General features: G+C 39.2%; 1 protein-coding gene across 3 annotated transcripts in view; it reads right to left on the reverse strand.

Annotated features, from left to right (window-relative positions):
• Positions 1–3,857: 3,857 nt before the first annotated feature.
• Positions 3,858–19,828, reverse strand: part of TSHZ3 (teashirt zinc finger homeobox 3) — a 65,979-nt gene continuing 50,008 nt past the window's right edge. For all 3 annotated transcript variants that reach the window (XM_049804652.1, XM_049804649.1, XM_049804651.1), the window contains one exon: positions 3,858–7,836. In XM_049804652.1, coding sequence (XP_049660609.1) covers positions 4,637–7,836 — 3,200 coding nt within the window. In that variant the 3' untranslated portion in view covers positions 3,858–4,636. The remainder of the gene's footprint in view (positions 7,837–19,828) is intronic.

Genomic DNA, 19,828 nt, shown 5'->3' on the forward strand with positions numbered 1-19,828 from the left:
ATAAGGCTCTCCAGAGGCGTATTTTAAAATACCAAATGTATTAATTAAATTTAGCTTTATTACCAGTTGTCTCTGTTCCACTTGCACCACGGTTCTTTTTCTGTTGCAGCTGAAATAAGAACTTGCAAAATTAAAGAAGGTTCTTCCCTTCAGTACGTGCCAGTATTTTTTTAAATCTCAAAGTATAGCCAAATTTTTTGCTGTCATAAAATGCAGAGTCATATCTGTGTCTAGCTTTATATAGCAAGATACACAGCCATATTAAAATGCAACATATAATTCCCATATTGATAACTAATCTGCCTTGCTTTGGATAGTGTTTACCACAAAAGCAACTGCATAATTAAAACAATATACTTTTGATTTTAATACAAAAATATAATGAAGATTCTAGAAAGATTTCAGTTTCAGAAACAGTTCCTTACACTAGCTGAAAAGTCACATTTCAGTTAATTATAGATTTCTTACTCACTGAAACTTAAAGATACATTCACTGATTTTTTTTTTTTTTTTCTAAATGTTGACTCCAGTGAACAGCTCTCTAAGATCTGGCATATTGATTTCTTGTTGTGAAGTGAGCTGTTCAAGCTCCATTTAAGATTTTCATCTTGCATGTAGCCCTGAGCACATCATAGCACCATAAATTAGTTAAATTGCACATTTATCACAAATGTTATTTTAAGATACTGCGTAAATGTGATGGCTGGAAGATATACAGTATGCTGCAACAAGGCACTACTTGGGTGGGGTTAGACCAGGGTCACCTTTATACACCTGTGATTTAAAGCTCTTCCCACCCCATCACAATTTCATTTTCAAACTCTTTCTTGAGGCATTTTGTTTTCTCTCTCACTTGATCTGCATATTTCTAAATAAAATATCAAATGCAAAGCAAAAGTCAGAACTCAGATGCATATTTTAAAATCCTGCATCCATACCTTCACGTTCACTAATAGGAAAAAAATTATCTTAACATAGCTAGGTTGGTGATTTGGTTAGCACTAATAGTTACCATGCCAATATACATATCAGTGTATGGATGAAAAGAACATTATTCTAGTTCATTGATTCTCTAAATTCTTTATAATGTGAAATCACATTGGTATGCCAGTCCTGGAGGTTCTGAAATGCAAGCTGAACTTTATTTTAATAAATTTGGGATATGCAGATCCTGACCAGCCATTCATTTGCAAAGTTTCAAGCGTATTTAAAAAATGTATTACAAAGTCATTTCTGGTGCACACAAACGGATATGGTTGGTTCCTGAATTTTTACCCAGTACGTCTCCTCACTGCACATTCAGACCTAGGTAAGTCAGGCCCAGGAACTGACTTTTACCAAATTAAGTGCAGTTGCATCAGTGGTACTTGCTGTCTGCAGCCATTGAGCTCTTGTCTGTATTTTAAGAATAAGTACAAGGAACACTGCAAAAGACTCGGTAGTCTCTTGCTTTTACTCCCTCCCGTGTCCCAGATAACAGTATTGTGTACAGAGCTTTTAGCATTACTATTATAAGTCAATGGTGCATCTTAAAAATACATTGATTGACAATATATGCAATAATCTGCCAGTCTCCTTATGTGTGAATTTCTAGTTTGCAACCAAATCCTATATTTAAGCTGTTATAATTTTCAAAGGAGGAATTCTCTGCTGTAGAGGTAAAAAGTTTGGCTGCATTCAGACCGAGATCACCTATTTGCAAAAAATCTGGACAGCCACCCAGGAGGCTTCATGAAAGACTTCAGCTAGCCAGGTTGCCTCTCCTAACCGAGTGGGACTCCTGGGATGGTAGAGTCAACCAGTAAAACGGAATGCTGCAATTTTATTGCTGGAATTTGAGCTGAGGCCATTAACACTGACACACAAATGACCTTAAAATCAGATACAACTGTGAGCCAGAAAAGGAGGAAAAAACCCGGAGCCCTAATCATTAATCCCATTCACTAGGTCTGCTTAGCAGTATTCGCTATAGAATGAACAGAACATCCTGAGACATAGTACTGGCCTTTACAATTACAGAGAAAGACGGAGAGAAAGACAGAGAGAAAGACGGAGAGAAAGACAGAAAGAAAGGAAAGGAGAGGAGAGGAGAGGGGAAAGGGGAAAAAGCAAAGGGGAAAAAGCAAAGGGGAAAGGGGAACCAAAGATTTAATTAGTTGCTTACCGAAAGAGAGTGGATTTTTTTAAAAAAGAGAGGAAACTCTGTACATTTGACATTCGGCTGCTAGTTATTACTTGAGACATGATTCTTAAGTGCTGTAATGGTGATATTGGTTCCCATGTAACCATCTCTAGACTCCTAGTTCACCTGACTGGCAACAGACATTATTTACATGCATAGTAATATAGGTGCTTGGGAGATGCAAATTGTTTTCAATGGTTTTGATGGGATGACCTGTCAACACCAGTAAAAGTCTGTCATTATCATATAAATGCTCCCGCTTGTTTGCATTTGTTTGGCATGTGTTTATTCATCTTCTTTTCCCCTCTCGCTATCTGCTGCAAATGCCATATAACAGCAGGCAGGGCCGTGAGAGGACTCCCTTCAAAATCACAAAGTTTAAGTTGTCGGCCTCAGGTTCCTTCTCCTGTCATTTTAAAATGTTGGGTAGAAGGAAAGGTATTCTCTAAGCCGTGAAATGCACACCAGTGCAACCTGCAGACTGCGCTCAGTACCTTCAGGGGAAACGTGTGCGAGCAGCAGTATCTGCCTGGGTCTGAATACACAGCACAGCAAACCACCTATTTGCTTTGCCACACGTTGCTTATAAACCCCATCTTCACAGTCAGCTTTACCTGATGTTTAAAAAGGAGTTATAATGCTCATTTATCTTTTCTGGGGGAAAAAAAAAATCTGTTAATGCAGCCTTTGAATAAGTGCTACCCTGCTCTTTAAATGCTAAAGTTCACTAAAACTCCAGTGATTTATGTGCAGCTTTTGACTGCCAGCACCTGGCAGATGAAGAAACCTACTCAAGCTTCAGTCATAAACAGATAGCATACAATTTAATTTTAATGTGCTCGTTAGTCGTAGCACATTTCAGACATAATTGTGAACGCAACACAAAATTATAGCAAAAAGACAATTTTAATGCTGCTGTAGAAAAAAAGGTTATATGAAGAGTCATATAATGGTGCTTCATTGTCAACAACAAAACAGGGCACAGAGTGCATTACAGTGTCTGTGCTGTTTACATGCCAATATTTTATACATAGATTCTCATATGGTGTCAGCTGTCAGTTACTTCTGCAAATTAACTGCCAAAAATGGAGACGAACAGAATCACTTAGTGTGCTGGTAACCACGGGTTACCTTTCATATGCCTAAAGATAAAGCTGCAGTATGGAATCTTGGGAGAATAATTAGGCAGAACAAAACAGAAAGTTACCAATTGAAATAAAAAGGCATTCTACAATAGGAAATAACAACCAAGAGCGCTTATAAATAAGTAAAAGAGGTTATATCACAGAATGCCTCATAACTTTTAAGCAAAGTATTACAGTACAAACATTTTAAAGGCTTTATCAATGTTTAGGAAATACAGTACAAGTTTTTCAAATAGATTTAACCCTTTGAGCACTGAGTTTATTTTGATTTTTTTTTTATTTTTTTTTTTTTTTTACTAATAAATACCTTTAAAAGTCATGTTGTGCAAAACAGTTAGAATGCATGCCAGGAATGCAGTCCGTGGCTTCTGTTTCTTCAGACGGTTTTAAAAAAAAAAAAAAAAAAAAGAAAAAAGATAGCAACACTAATAAATATGTATAATTTAAACATGAACCTCTATTAATATAGATGTACTGTATAGCAAAACAAAACAAAACATACTTTGCTTTAAGAATAATGTTTCTGAATACTTTATAAATGCTATCTGTGGTATCTTTCATCATATAATTTACAATGTTTGGATGTTAAAAGAAAAACTGTTAGATCTAAAAAATGAAATATACACTATATATAGGTACAGTTTATACCTGGAGCTTATCAGGTACAAAACCCACTGTTGCTAAAAATGCTGAAGAAAAAGAAAATGGCATTAACCACAATCACATTTTCCATAAGAGATTTTGAAATCTATACAATATATACATCTATGTTTCAATGTGAAAATTATATTTTTAAATTTCAAGGTGTGAGCCACCTCTGCATAAATGGAGGTTCATATTAGTAATCGGAACTAAGCTGGTAAGGGTTTAAAAAAACCATATCCATACATTTTTACCAAATTAATGCAAAAGTGCTTCAAAGTACTCAGAGGGCTAAAGATTATAGGGTGAGAAATACCAGCACACTTAGGTCACATGAAAAAAGTGCACCAGAATTAGTTATAAATGCTTAATTAAACTGTCTGTTAATGCATGCAGCTTGATGCATCAGAGGGATGCACAGCAACTAAATCCAATTTACACAAAGTTCCAAACACTTACCACTGCATTTTAACCTTCATATTTTACCAGTAACAACAGCTGATTATGCACCTCTATTTAAACACTGTACAGTTATACAAAACAGTTCAGCCCAGAGCGACTCTGGAGTTAAAATAAGAACATGTGCCAAGAACTAAACAGTAGCTTTAAGGCGTCTTTGACAGTTTTCCTCAAAGCAAATTACAGTTATTTTAATCAAAAGCAAATGCTACTGCTTCTCTAACTCTGAAACATACAGAAGATGATCCTCTGGTGACTTCCCATGTGTTTTACTAAGATGAAGTTTAACAGCATGCTTGCTTGCAAAAGTCCTGTTACAAAGTTTGCACTGATAAGAAGTTCCGATATCTTCCTCTGGAGAGGACGTCACCAGTTTTTCAGACGGTGACTTTGCTTGTGCTATCTGATTGTTAATCTGTTCACTGGACAGTTTGGACAAGTCTCTTAACCTGAAACCCAGATGCGATTCAAGATGACTGATATAAGTTGAAGGAGTTCTGATCTGTGAAGCACAGTCATTACAAAAGAACACTGGGTGCCCAGTGTCCAAATTTTTAAGGAACTTAGTTCCCCCCGTCCTTCGGAGCTGGTATTTCACATTGGCTAGCCAGTGGCTAATTGTGGTCATTGAAAGTCCCGTAAACCTGGAAATGTGCATTCTTTCTTGAGGGCTCAAGTCTGACATGATGTATTTCCCCTCTGAAGTCTGCCGTAAACTAGCTGCAAACTGGGCCTGCAATATGAGCAAGTGCTGAGGGTTCCAGTTAGACTGACGTCCCTTCCTTTTCTGAGCTGGTGTACTCTCTTCTGGTTCCTCTATTGTGGTACCATCAATGTCAGATTTCTCAGATATGCTGGAAGGTGTGGAAGATTTTGATGTGTGACTTTCTGTCAGGTTCTTCAGCATATCAGATATATCTGACAAGGCATTCTCGCGTAGCGGCGAGTTTGACATGAATGACACGACTGCAGATGTCTTTGCTGTTGTCACTGTAGATGAAGAAGATGCAGAAGATGTCGATGTGGATGACAAAAGCGCTGAACCCAAAGAGCAGCTTTTGTCACTCTTGCCTTTCGTCAAATCTATGGGTTGGTCATTGTTGACATGATAAAAATAACGGTCTAAGTGGTCTGTTTTTTTGGACTGTAGAGGTGGGGTGGCCACTGCAGCCTTTTCCGCCAAACTGTTGCTCATTTTAAAAAGCATGCTCATTGGATCCAAAGCGGGCAAAGACGGCTTTGCTGCCTTCCCAAGGTGAATATTCATGACAGATTGCAGTGCACTTAATGGATTTACAAATGGCTGTTCGGGAGGATGATCAGTAATGATAGCTGTGCTGCTGCTCAAAGAACTTACGATGGACTTCACAGGCTCCTTCCCGTTTTCCACAGGTTCTACAGTTGGACTATCCTTGCAACCATCTCTCTGAGGGACTGGGCTGTTCTGCTGGCTTTTGAAGCCACCATCATTGGAGGACTCCATCTTAAGGGGTTCACTGACTTCACTACTGCATGGCGAAGGCGTCGCACGCTTCATTGGAGAAAGCTTTCCTTCCGGCTCCTTCATTTTTTCCTCCACTTTAGCCACCTTCTCGGTGACTTTCTTTACCAACTCTTCCATGGCATGGAAGTTTGTTTTTGGCACGGGTGAGGTCTGACTGCTTGGTGGAGACACCAAGGGCTGGTTTTTAGTTGGTGACACTAGGTCACTGTTTCCAAACATAGGTTTTAATGGTGTACTCTTCCCAGATGAACCCAGTGACAGCTTCATCATATTAGGCAGCTGATAGGCAGCATGAATGCTGGGGTAGCCACCCCAGCTTGGCGTGCCATTCTGGGCTTTGTTTATAGCTGATGTAACTGTGTTTTCCAAAGACTTCAATATATCTAATCCCCCCTTAGGGCTTTCTTCTAGGTCATTTTCAGTCAAGTAATGGTATTTTGAGGAGATATCATACTTCTCCTCATCTTCACTTGACTTTTCTTTGTCTTTCATTTTGTCATCAGCACTGCCTCTTTCTTTATCTACTTCTTTTTTTATTTCAACATTTAATTTAGGGGAAACACTAGAAGGTGTATTGGAAGGAGACGTAAAAGTGGTGGCAGCTAGTGGCACAGACTGGACTTTCTCATCTACTAAGGACGTTATTGTTGGTGTTGCTGGGGCTTCTATAATTGGCTTCCCTTTTTTCATGGCAGAGTTGGTGACTTTAATAAAATGTCCCGTCACCATCATGTGAGCCGTGAGTTCCTGCAGAGTGTCATGTGAACTTCCGCACTCCATGCACTTCAGAATTTGAGATTTCCTCGCCTCAAAGTGCCAGGCATAGCTGGCACCGTTCTGGTGACCATAGCGATTATTTGGCGTAATGTAAGGATTAGAATTCTTTTGAAGTGCATCGTTGGTATCCGAGATTGTTGCTTTTGGTGTCCCACCTGTGGAGTCTGGAGAACTTGGAAGTTCAAGCTCCAGTGATGCTTTCTTTCTAGTAGCTGGGATGATTTTTGCTGCTACAGGTGTAACAGGTTCCTTCAGAGGCACTTTTTGGTAGTGTTTTGTTTTGATCATATGAACACTCAAATCCTGAAGAGATTCAAATGAATGACCACAGTACATACACTTTAATACTTTCTGGGCATCTTCTTTCCCTTCCATTTCAAGCAAAGAACGTTTACGTGGTTTGGACCATCTTTTGGGGTTATTGTTATCAGTTTCATGGTTGTCATCTCGATAATGTCCCGTTTCATTCATGTGCACTGTTAATTCTACTAAAGTATCATAGGCAGCGCTGCAGTCTTTACAGCGGAATTTACTGGCTCCAGTAAATATAGAGCCATAAAGCTTACTGCTTTGTCTGTACAATTGAACTGTGCTAAAAAGACTCGGTTCAGGAAGAATTCTGCTCTGAGAAACTTGCTGCAGTGTTTTAGCCATGGCAGTCTGGTGCCAGTCAAAGCTGCCACTTCCACAACTGCTACTGCTGCTGCTGCTACTGCTGCTGCTACCATTGTTCTTTTCTGAAATCGGCTGGTGAAGGTTCAAATTGAGATTGGACCAGTAGGAATTGGAGAGGAAGTTATTATATACAGCTTTCATTTGTTCTAAACTATCAGATACAGTAGAGTCTTCCAGTGGTATCGAAACCTCCTTGCTCTCTTCCTCGTTTTTAATAGAGCTGCTCTCAAAGTCTGCCATGCGGTCACTTGTCTCACTGATATGTGACTCACTGTCCATTTCATGGCTAGAAAATTCAGCTGCTGGAGAGTTTTGGTAGCTTTGGCAGTTCTTACTGAAGTCTTTTTCTGGACATGCATACTTTGCTGAAGGCTCCCCATCAACTGCATTTTCATCAGGTTCCACATCTTCTTCCACCAGTGCTGCTGCTTTTAGTTCGTCTGAAACATAGGCTATTACGAAGAGAAGAAAATACAAGTTAGTTTCTGCTGATCATACTTTTGCTTAAGTGTTTTAGCCAAAGGAGTGTACTTATTTGTAAAATTAAACAGTTAAAATTTAGTGTTTCTTCAGAGCAAGAAAAAAATCTGCTCTTCAAACATAATTTGCCACCTTATTCTTCTCAAGGGGCAACAGCTTGAAATTAAAACTAAATTTGAAATTAATGAAGCACATTCTGGAGGTGGCATTCATTTCTAAAGTAATAAATTACTTGTATCAACCTCAGAGACAGCAGTTCCTGTCTGTCAATTAATATGTCTTATGCTTCTCCTACCCCTAATGCATTTCTTAACAGACAGATTCACAATATAAATTAAGCAAGCATTTTTTGCTCATTACAGTTTTGAGACTCAATCTTTAATAAATACAGAGTACAACAAACATCAAAAATTTCTACAAAGTAAAAAAATCCCCAGTTACAATAATCAAAAAAAGAGATTTTTTTTAAGTTTTCATTACTGGTAGTATCAAATTTTAGAGGAGGAGATGGTAAAAGCAGGTGACGCAACCTTTTGAAACAACTCACTGAGAGCAATTTGAGGATATTCATTATGGGTGTAACAAATGACCCATTCACATTTAAACATAACTTTCTCAATGAGAAAGCCCATGCAGAATTATGTCAGGAGCTAGTTCAAGAAAATTGGTATTCTGTACTCATTCTTGCTGTATAAATATATACCAGACCTTCCAGTGGACCTTACAAATGTCAAAGTGTTTGCTCTTTAGACTACTTTGTCAATATTTACTCAGCATAAGCTACACGGACACCCAACAGGGATCCGGTCTTTTTTTCCCCCCTCAACTAATGCAACTGGTGATGTAAATCTAAGATACTCTTCCTGAATAGGATAGTTGGGAACTGACAGTAAACATTTGGGGTTTTTTTCTTCCATGGCGCTTCTGTGCACATATTCTACGTATACTAAACCTACCTAAGTTTTTCCCGCAGGCAAGAAAACTATGAAAACATTAAGAGAAGGATCATTAACTGATCAAAATGATCTATTTCTATATAATGCATTAATTTACAGCTAAGCAGGAAAGCAAAAATGGAATATGGCTGTTCTGTATTAAGTAGAATTTAAAATTTACTTGCAATCTCTCAACAAAAACAATTACAAACTAAAAAAAAACCCCAAATAGAGTAGAGTCTCTACTAGAGTCTCTCTTCCAGTAGAGTCTATGGTTGAAGACACTTGACTTTTGACCTTCTCTGCAACACATCTGGAATGTGTGGGTATCTCAAACACATTGAATAATCTATAGCTTGTTTATTCAGGCAATAGTGCAGAGAAGATAATAGTTTACACCCCAAAAAGACCTACTTTACAGAGTGAAAAATGTAGAACAGTATGGTAGATATCACATATACAATATTGAACCTTGCAAACTTCTTTCAGGGAAAATACATTCAAATGTTATCAGAAAACCACAAAAGAAAAAACAACTGTTACAAGTAACAATGAAATCAGGCTTTTAGTTTCACATGAAGTATTTCTTCATTCAGTTAGGCAATACAAAATATCCACTACTGTTCTTTCACATGGCTGAATGGTAGTGAATCTTCCTCCAAGCATGTAAAGTTATAATCTGATCTTCAGAATAGAAGTTAAACCTTTGAAAGCGCAAACATATCACATAAGAGCAACACATAATAGTGATTAGATATTTTAGCTCAGATAATTTCAATGCAGAAAATTCATGCAGCAAGGGCCCTATTTTTAACATCTGGGAGAACATAGTTTGAAAGAATTATTTTAAAAACTTTATTACAAGATGTTTCAAAGACGCTGATACAAAGATCAGGCTTTAACAACAAGTATATGTACTCTAATGAAATAGAGCTGTGCTGTTTTGCTCTATTTTATGCTCTTTCAAAATATTTTGAAAATATATTACTATTTCATGTATATTACAGTCATGTTGGCAATTTGTAGTAAGGATCAGTGCCTATCCTGCAAATACTTGCAATGAAACTACTACAAAAAATCTGACAAGGTGGATTTCATTCAATATTTTCACTCCCCTATGGATGGTAGAGATTGTTTTTCATATTAATTACTTGTTCCATCATGTTTCTGAACTCTACGAAAACCTTTAGCAAAGGCGACCAAAGCAGTTCAAATTACTCTCTAGAGCTGAAAAATTTTAACTACTGATAATGTGTAAACAACTGGCTATCAACTACCTCTCAACCACGCCATATCCTAGTGATACAAATACGGAAGGATGGAAGGGAAAAATGACAGCACAAAACGGATGATTTGGAAGCAAATGTACCCCTTTTCCACCTTGTGGAAACAGTTTTTCTGTTACAACTCCCGTCCCTTTGCCTCTGTTGTGAAACTGAAGAATAATTCCCTTTTTCTGAGGTAAAGAAAATCCAAGGTATATTGCCACACTGCCTACCTTCTAAAGATCTCACTCACACCTGTGGGCTGAGATGGCACACCAAAGCACTCTGTAAGCGTACCTGTCTTTCGCTCTTTTTTTGTCCACTAAGTGCTAGTGTGAGCGTGTGCCACCTGTTCCCACCACCAGAGCACATATCAAAGCCTTGGGCTCTGTCCCTGCACACCACGGAAAGTGCTCCCAGGGACCGGTGCTCACCAACACAGACAGAGGTCACAAAATCGAGCCCCTAATTAGTGTGGTCTTCTTTACATTTTTATTTCTCTTACTGCTGAAATCTTATGAATTTTGTTTGGACTGAAACACTTGTCACACTCACATTTTTTTTAGAGACTGACTTTTACATCAGGGAAAACCTCCAGCATGCGGCTCATTTAAATGTAAATCTATTTACCTTTCATGCTTTCTTTGCCCTTTTCACCAACTATCAAGCATATTTGCGTGTTAACCAGGAGCTGCCTCCTCTATAGCTGTTCTCCTTCCTGAGCTCAAGTTGCGAAGCCAACTTGTGACATCAGCCTTTGATCCAGAAATGTGGGAAATGAGGCACAAACGACAGTAGGGAATTTAACCCGGCAATCTGCAACTTCGATAAACTGACGGTTTGAACAACTCCTTCTGCTCTTTCCCCTGCACCGAGGAGCGGAGGGATGAAACGTGACATTATGCCCAACTTCCTCGACCAAAGATTCATGCAAGGGATGAAGATGATGAAGGAAGTACCTTAGCTGAAGACTTAAAACACCGCTCTAAACTGGAGTTTAGGCCAGTAGCTTCTAGTTCCTTATTCCAAGGGCCAGTCACCGAATCACTTGCCTTCAGGGCACTGCAAGGCAACCCAACAAGTCCTGGACCAACCCGTGACAGCAGATACTCAAAGGTTTTGCAATACCGCTAAAGGTAGCTTTACGGTGGCTGACACGTTTCCTCCTCAGAAAACCCAATTAAATTGTTACCAGCATGTGGGACAGAAGAGGAAAGAGGGTTAAGGCCAAACTTCAGTCCCACGCTAGCAGGGAGTTCGGGACTCAGCGCAGGTACTTGTGGAAGGGAGCTCATCTGCAGCCAAGGGAATCTCCGATCCCTCCCTGCCCCACCAGATCTTGCTCAGGGCAGAGAGAGGATCTACACTCCATCTGAGTACAGATGAAGGTAACAGCTTCACTGCAACAGAAGGAAGGACAAGGAGGCCTGTAGCACAGAAATACCTTGTTTGGCTAAGTCCCTACAGGGAGAGCAAAGAGACTACGAGAGCAGAGAATAAAATCAGGCGGTGATGGTAAAAAACTTTTTTCGCTGAGCTTCACTGCCTGGTGGAGAGAGTGTCTTTAAGAAGCACAGTCTCCAGCCCATTGTTACTCAGCTATCTCCTTCTTATTTAAAAAAAACCAACCTCATACTTCGATATTTTTCAAGTGTAGAGTAAATGTTTGAAACAGCAGGACATTTGTAAAATTGTTCTTCAGTGCCTCGACAGCAAAGTCTGACGGAAAAAAAAAACCCCACACCTTTAAAGGCAATTCTAATGGCAGAAGTTAGTAAGAATGGAAATGAAAGAAATTAGGTGGCTCTGGGTTTTTTGTTTTTCCGGAGTACAAGAAGAAAAACAATTACAGTTTTTGAAAAAGTTTTTAGTTTACATCTCAAAGGGCACCATAACCCACAGGAAATTGCCTGCAAGTTGAGCGATGGTGTCACTGTGACATAATATTTGACAAATACAAATATATGGAAAGCAGTTCCCTGGTGTGGCCGTCGGTTTCTAGAGAAGATGAGGATATCAAAAGGATTCAGAAACCCATTGCAGGTACAGCCACAGAGAGGCCGAGAGCAGACAGTTCCCTCATTAATATTTGTTATAATTATTAACTAAACTGCTAGGTAATAATGAAATTAACACATTTGATTTCAATACAAGCTGTGGTATAATGCAATTCATTTCCACACAAGAGGGAATTACCTTCATAACTGAGCTATGGATCATTTCTTTGCCAGTGGAAATAAATTGTGATCCATCACTGCCCCAAATGATCTACTTACTGTATATACACTAAAAAACTCATATACCTGGCTCTGCACAGACACCAGAGATCTCCTATGCAGAAGCAGAGAAATATCACCAGTCCACTACCTTTCTACAGGCAGAGGAAGTCCTAAGCGGCTAAACCAGCTGCTACTCTACTGATGTCCTGGGCCAAACTCAGGAATCTTCTGAGATGCCCACTGGCACAAAAGCTACTGGCTCGGACCCCGACTGCTAGAGGTCCCCTTCAGCAGAAAGAGGAAAAACATCGCATGGTTTTCGTCCCTTCCATGGCAACATCCACCCAGTAACGTGGTCAGACACACACCTCCTTGAGACCGTTTGGAATACAAAACTGTATCATTAAAGGCGTATTTTACTGTTCTCCAAAAACCAATTAATTGCACAGTTCTTCCCCTATTTCCTGAAAAATGCATCTGAGACCATATATTTTGGCTCTGATCTATCCAAATATTTCATTCTGATACTTTTGAAATGTCTTGTTTTAATCATGTTTTTTTGCCAAGACTTTTTCCTTTTATTTTAATTAGCTTACTGGGGTATATTTAAACTAGTATATAAGCTCTTTGCTTGAAAAAGTACCAAAACATTCAAATACTCTTCTCGCATGAAAAAACGCTTAACTACAAAAGTTTATCAAAACCACTCTGTTCCTTGGAAATATTTTGGCTTCAACCAAATAGATTTTCAGTAAAAAAAAAAATACAACCAGCTTTATTATTTATTTATGCATGGTTTGAAATCATTGTGTAATACTAACGGTCATTTCCCAAACCATCTGATTTTGAGTGCATCTTGAAAAATCTTCTCACCCCTTAAAAATCCTGAACGCATATATATATTTCACACTCGAAAAAAAGAGAACAGCAGAACGAGATTGGGAGCAGGAACGCTCCCAATGCTTACGGGGTGAATATTACATTCCCAGTCAAAAAGAAAAAGGGAAAAAGGATCAGAACAGATCATGACGTGGAGCCGTGAGCAGGATTCGGCCAGCAAATCTCTCTCTGCAGCCTGATACCCCCCCTGCTCCCCAAGATGAAGCACAGTGCTGCGAGAAGGCTGCTCCTGCCACAGCGCAGAGCCTTTTCCTACATAGCATTCCCATTCTGTTTTAAAGCAGACACCGGGAACCTGAGAAATAACCAGAATATTTAATTTTTAAGATGTAAGTAATCGATGAAAACACCTCAGAGAGCCCCCAGTTTCGGTGGGACCATTCAGAGTTAAGAGAGGGCTCAGTCTGAACACAAGTCCGGAGAAAGCCAACAGAGAAGCTGCAGCACGGAGATGATTTGACTGTGCCAATGAACCTTACTCACAAAATTAATGAACAGAGGCAAGAGAAAACCAGCTCAGTGGATGGAGTCAATCAAAGACCTAATGCAAATGAAGGCATATAAAAGAGTTATATTAGTCTGTTAGAAAACTCCCACTCCGCAGGCCTTCCACTTACAGGAAGAAAGCAAACATTTCACCCACAACATGAGCTATTTCCATACCGAGACTGACTGATAATTCACATGTAACTGAAACTGTATTTGAGACCTCACTACTTGGCAGAGATGTTAGCATATTCCTCATTAGGCGATAGAAATGGGAGGTAGGAGTGGCTGCCCTGTTTACAACAGTGGCAAATGACAACACTGTCTCTAAACAGGCATGGCAATACTGATTACCCAGCACCTTGACAGGGACATTATTCCTGTTAGAAAGGTCAAAGGTTCTGTTTCATAGAGGCAGGACTGTCTATTATGGGAGAGAAATGTTATTTCCAAGTGGAGAGGTCAGCACTTCTCTCGCACATTGGCTGAAGTCGCTGGCACCTCGCACCAGAGTACGATTCTACTGCAAGACTGATGATTCTGCCCACTGGCAAGGTCAAGAATATTAATTTTGAACATGTTAATTGGATGTGATGTGCATGATTAATGCTTGTTTAGCTGGAATTTTTGTATGTTGATAAATCTGCAGCCTTTTCATGTCAATAATAGCGCAGTATTACATTACTGGGAATCAGTGTGGATGGATGTGACAAAGCATGCCAATCTACGGGGTGGCTAACATCAGGCACTAGAAACTTTGAAGTGTACTTGTGTTTGTTCTTTCCTGAAAATACTGCAGCTGTCTGCCACAGAGAGCTCAGAAACAGGCCAGAGGAAGCTAGCCAGCTGCTCTGATCCAGCATCCAGGACTGGTATCACATTTGGAGCAACCTCAGAGAGCTCAAATCAACTCTAAGCGTTAAGAGTTGAGAATTACATGGACAAGAAAACACAGTGAAGAGTTGATAACAAGAAGTAAGTTTATATGCCGTTAAGATGTGGGCCATCTCAGTGCAGAACAAAGCCAGTCTACAGCAGGCACCTCGTCCTCATGTCACTGTATTCCAAACTCCCCTGGTTTTAGTGTAGTTTAAAGAAGGGTACAGGATTCAGGTCTCATTCACTTTAGACTTTATGATGCCATATGAAAAGTATTGTACAGGCCCCCTACAAATGAAGAGAGAAAACGTTCCAAAAATTGCTACTAATGCTGATAAGGGAGGCATTAGTTTTTCTGAAACCAAATACTGTTTAGATGTTTGTTACATGAGAGATTCCTATGCAAAGCTCACATTTATGTATCATCTCCTTCATTAAATACACACTTAATAAAACAGGATGCCATAATATTAAATGATGGCTTAGAAGCAACTTAGTGTTATTGGACAGTGTCGTTCTACTGAGGTGTTCAAAAGCTTCCACGAGTGTCTTATTCTTCACAGCAGCCCTGTGGAAGAAACATTCTTATCCATAGTTTATAGCTGCAAACCTGGAAATCCAAAGAAGTTAAAAATTACTTGCCTAGTGCCAGACAAGAAGACAAGTAAAGGAGCCTGTAACTCCTGTAGGTTCATATACATAATTCAGCTATTTACACAAAACATGAGAAGATGGCTTAAGTTTGTGTTTCTGTTCCTATGCTACTTCACAGTGTGTTTGAGTACAATATATTTGTATAATTGAAAATAATTGCCAGTTTTCAGCTTAAACAATTATTAAGGATAAAATACCCAGTGAAATACCCATGGGTGCATCTGCTGTGCACAAGCCAGAGTCTGCGGTTACAAATCTTCTCTGAGCCAAGCTGCTGGGATCCAATAAATGCTGAATCTGCAGACTGCCAGCAAACTTCTTTTCACAATGGGGAAAACAGGAAAGGTTTCTGAAGTAAGGAGAAGTATTGTCACAACTCTCCTCCAAAGAGCTTTCTGCTCCCAGTGCAGAGGAGGACTTCAGGTAAGCTGTGAACGCCTGCTCTACCAGAACCACGCTGGAGATGTAACATGATGGATCATGCCTCTCTCCTCCGAAGCTGTGCTCGCCTTGATTTCTGCCCGAGGCCTAAACTCCTTGAATTCAACCTGCTGAGCAGGGTTCTTCTAAAATCTGCTCAAATTATCCACCCGTGAAACATAACAGCACTTCTTTCTAACGTGGAGAACAGCACACGATCCTATCACACTGCAGTGTACTCATCTATGGGTAGGGTTGTGTGAGGATCGGTCTGAGATTTGTCTCACTTGGAGAGTTCATCTGCCGCCTTCTACAAGAAGTTTTTGACAAGAAGGAATATGAAGTTTAAAAAAACATTAAGTGAGACCCAAGGTCCAAGTTACTCCCATGTATAATGACAAAAAGTGTAGAGACTTTCTCACTTAAAACTTGCCTTCAGATGTCATTATTGTACAGTTAGAAGTGAAACTTAACGGGACAGTTCAGAGACTTTGCCTGGTCAGGACAAACAGATTTTTATGGGTTTTGTCCTAAATTTGCAGTCACACACACAATACAACTGACTTCCAAAAGTACCACAGCTGTAGAGAAGCTGGGGAACAGTTCATGTTTCACTGTGTGTGCCCACAGTTGCTTACCAGAAGCAATGCAGAATCACGGTAATCAAGTGGAAGGGCTGAGAAACACTACGGACTCCCACGAGGACAAGAGGACCTTCCTTGCTATGGTATTTTGTGCAATCAATCTCCTCCCCCCTTTGCACTCCAGGGGAAGCAGAGATTTTAACAGTCCCTGTGAGCATAAGCCTGGAATGTCTGGCTGATCCTGCTGAAAAAGGAGAAGAAAAAACTTCTTGGCCTTCCCTGTCACAACATAAACCACCTTTCACAAGCACCATCAGGACGAGGTCAAGTAGGCAAATGAGTAACAGGGACTGCGAGCACCCGTTGGGAATTCCCAACCGCTGCTCGGCCTGAGTCAGTTCAGGGTCTTGGTGTTCCCGCGTCATCAACGTTCATGTAGCACCCTCCTCCTCCTCCCCTCCCGACCCCTCCCCATCCCTGGGGAAGGGATGCCCTTCCTGCAGGTACACCGAAGTTACAAATGAACGTCACGTGCGGGAGCGTAAAGCTCCTCACTGTCCATCGGGAGGTTACGGGTCTGCTAACCAGCCACGGAGGAGGGGGAACCGCCACCGGGGAGTCAAGAGCCAGGCACAAACTGTTGAAGTAAACAGTTCACAAGTAGCCCCATAGTCTGAAAACATTCACATAAACTTAACAAATACAATTAGTATGTGCATTAGTAACAGAAGAAAGCCACCTACATTTGCTGTATAAATTATTCATCGTGAATAAATGGAATCCACTCTAAGTAAGACAAAACTGGTTTTTCCGTTGGTTTCCAAGACAGTTGCTTGGTGTGAAGCGCTACAGACTTGTTAGCTTCCACTCCATGCAAACACATACTACAGCGGGAAATAGATGTTCATAAGCAGAGAAAACAGATTTATGTTATGCTTCGACCCCCATTTTGATTTGGGAGGTAAATTGGTTTTTGGGCTCTCTAGAATTTCTCCAAGCACAGAATTACCATTTCCTCAAATAGACAAAAATATTTACCAGAATCCTCAAAAGATAAATATATTTCTTTGCTGGTTGTTTGTAGGTTTTTTTTAAATAAAAGTCACTATCAACATCCTGGTAAGACGAAGCCAAACTCTCTGTATGAATTGGTACTAAAACACACAGCGACACAATCTCTGCTTGATATCAGCATTTGGGTGGCATCTTTTAATCACTGAAAAGCACACAGGGCATTCAACAAACTAATACAAGATTCACAGCCAACTCCAGGATAAGCAGGCATGAGCATAAAAGTTCTCAATATGGCTCTAATAGCTCTTAATTATTATAATCCTTCACTGAGCAAACAGATGTTGTAAGGGAACTTTAGTTTCTTCAAATGCAGTAATCAAACCATTCTGCTTCTGCCCTGCCTCTTTTCAGTAAATGCTTTGTATAGTGGAGTGGAAATAGCAAATGTAGTGACAAAATGACCATTTAATTGTCACAGAAATCTGTTTCTGAACAAAACTGATGTTGTGATTTCTCTTTATCCACATTTCTGTCTTCTGATTATGGTTTAGCATTTTTTTTAGACTAAGAAGAAAAAACAATAATATCTTACACCTTACTTTCTGTAATCTTCCCACATCTCTGGCTGCTCCTAATCTGTTCACGTCTTACAAGTTTTACAGTAACCAGAACACTGGCTTTGTATTTGTGTTTAACTATACTAATTTCAACACACATCTCTGGAGCTGCAGCCTTTGTTGTGAAGTTTTTAAAAAGCAAGTTTTCACCTAAAATGCTTCAGTATATTACAGTGAGTCATTCTACTTGGAGATTTATTCGTAAATGATCATGACTACTTAAGACATTCAAAATGTACCAGAAGGGCTTCAACCTGATCCTTCATTTTTCTCGCAGACTTGAAATTCCCATTGAAGTCCTTTATACAGTAGTTTCAATGGCTATTTTGGCTGCAGTGCCTCCTTACAATAAACTCCATACAACTGTATGAATGGTATAGTAGAAATCCAAATTATTTCAATCACAATTTCAGCTATTGTGAACTTGTACTTATAATGATGTTTCTCCATGAAAAAAAGGAGTTCACTGTGGGCCAACAAACCTTTGTGTCCTTTCACAGTTTTTATTCAGCCCTCATTTAAGAAAAACAACTGTTGACTGCAATATGAATCTTAGGACCTGGAGAAAGCAGAGATTCTAAGGATTACCTCTATGAGATGTCCCCAACTTGTTTTGTATGTATAGCAAAAAGAAGCACTGACTATTCATTTCACTCTTTTGCTAACTATACTAACATACACTTTTGTAAATGAGTCTCTATCTAGCACTAGCTATTGAACTGAAGGGTATTTGAATAGGTGGGGTTTGCTATAATACCACACTAAGATTACGTGCTGGAAACAAATGGTTCACTGATTCCTGAATAGAAAATTTGCTGGAAAACCCTGAGAACTAGAAGATGAGGGGGAAGGGATTAAAATGTTGCTTCAAAGCCACCAACCAAACTCTTGTCATTTTTAAAAGATGTTCCTGTGGCACAATATGAATAGTTTATAGCCACGATTGTGAACATTCAATGTCATATAAGAAAAGACACTTGTCAAGAGCCTTTCCCTTACAAGCACCCTCATCATGACCTGTGTTAATGAAGTTAATTGAATTTAAGATCAATAATGGTTAATTATTGCAATTTGACATTCTGAGATAAATGGCTTTAAGACAGAGAAATGTGTGTGTATGTGAATTCTCTCCAAAGAAGGTGAACACATTACAGCCTAAGAGGGATCACACAGTCCTTCCATTGATCCTGGTACAATCTGATCGACCTAATCCTCTGATGAATGTGGGCTTTTCACAGCTACAAGTAAATGTTCTACAAGACTACTCTAACCCTTGTCACTGACCAAATCTATATGAGCTGTACACTAGAAATCTATTGAGATAGATTAAAGAACTGCTGTAGAAACAAGAGATGCTTCAATAAAGATGAAGGTTTATTATATTGACTATTAACGTTACATGCAGTATGTAATTATGAATGCTTATGGATCATAAGAGTTTAATTTTGGTCAGTTAGATGTAAATGAGCATAACTGAAAAATAGTATTAAATTAAAAAAAATACCAGATTAAAAAAAATCCAACAACCCTGTTGAATTTGATGACTTACATGTGAATGTTCAATAAGAAAGTGATTTTTAAATCATCCTCGAAATGCGCAAGAACATGCTCACAGACAGGTATTTATTTCATAAAGTCACTCATCAACCTACTTCATTTAAGGTTTTTTAAGTTTACTTTCAGAATAGTTCCTCAACAGGAAGACATTTTTTCAAACGTGTTAGTAATGATATTCTTACATGCATACTGAACAAGTTAAATGACCACTTACAAGATTTATAATGACAAAGTAAATGTCAAGGAAAAAGTATTACTGATTGCAGAGCACTGACAATAAAAAGCCGCTGAAGAGTTCTGTCAAAATGTAAGATTATGCAAAAACACTATTGAGAACACTGCTAATCATCTGCTCTTGTCAATTACCTGAAGGGTATCTGACAGCATATTTACATTAAACACATTTCAGTAGCAAAATTCTTAATGCTGTATCA

Source organism: Accipiter gentilis, chromosome 7 (genome assembly GCF_929443795.1).
Source record: "Accipiter gentilis chromosome 7, bAccGen1.1, whole genome shotgun sequence".
Taxonomy (NCBI): Eukaryota; Metazoa; Chordata; class Aves; order Accipitriformes; family Accipitridae; genus Astur; species Astur gentilis.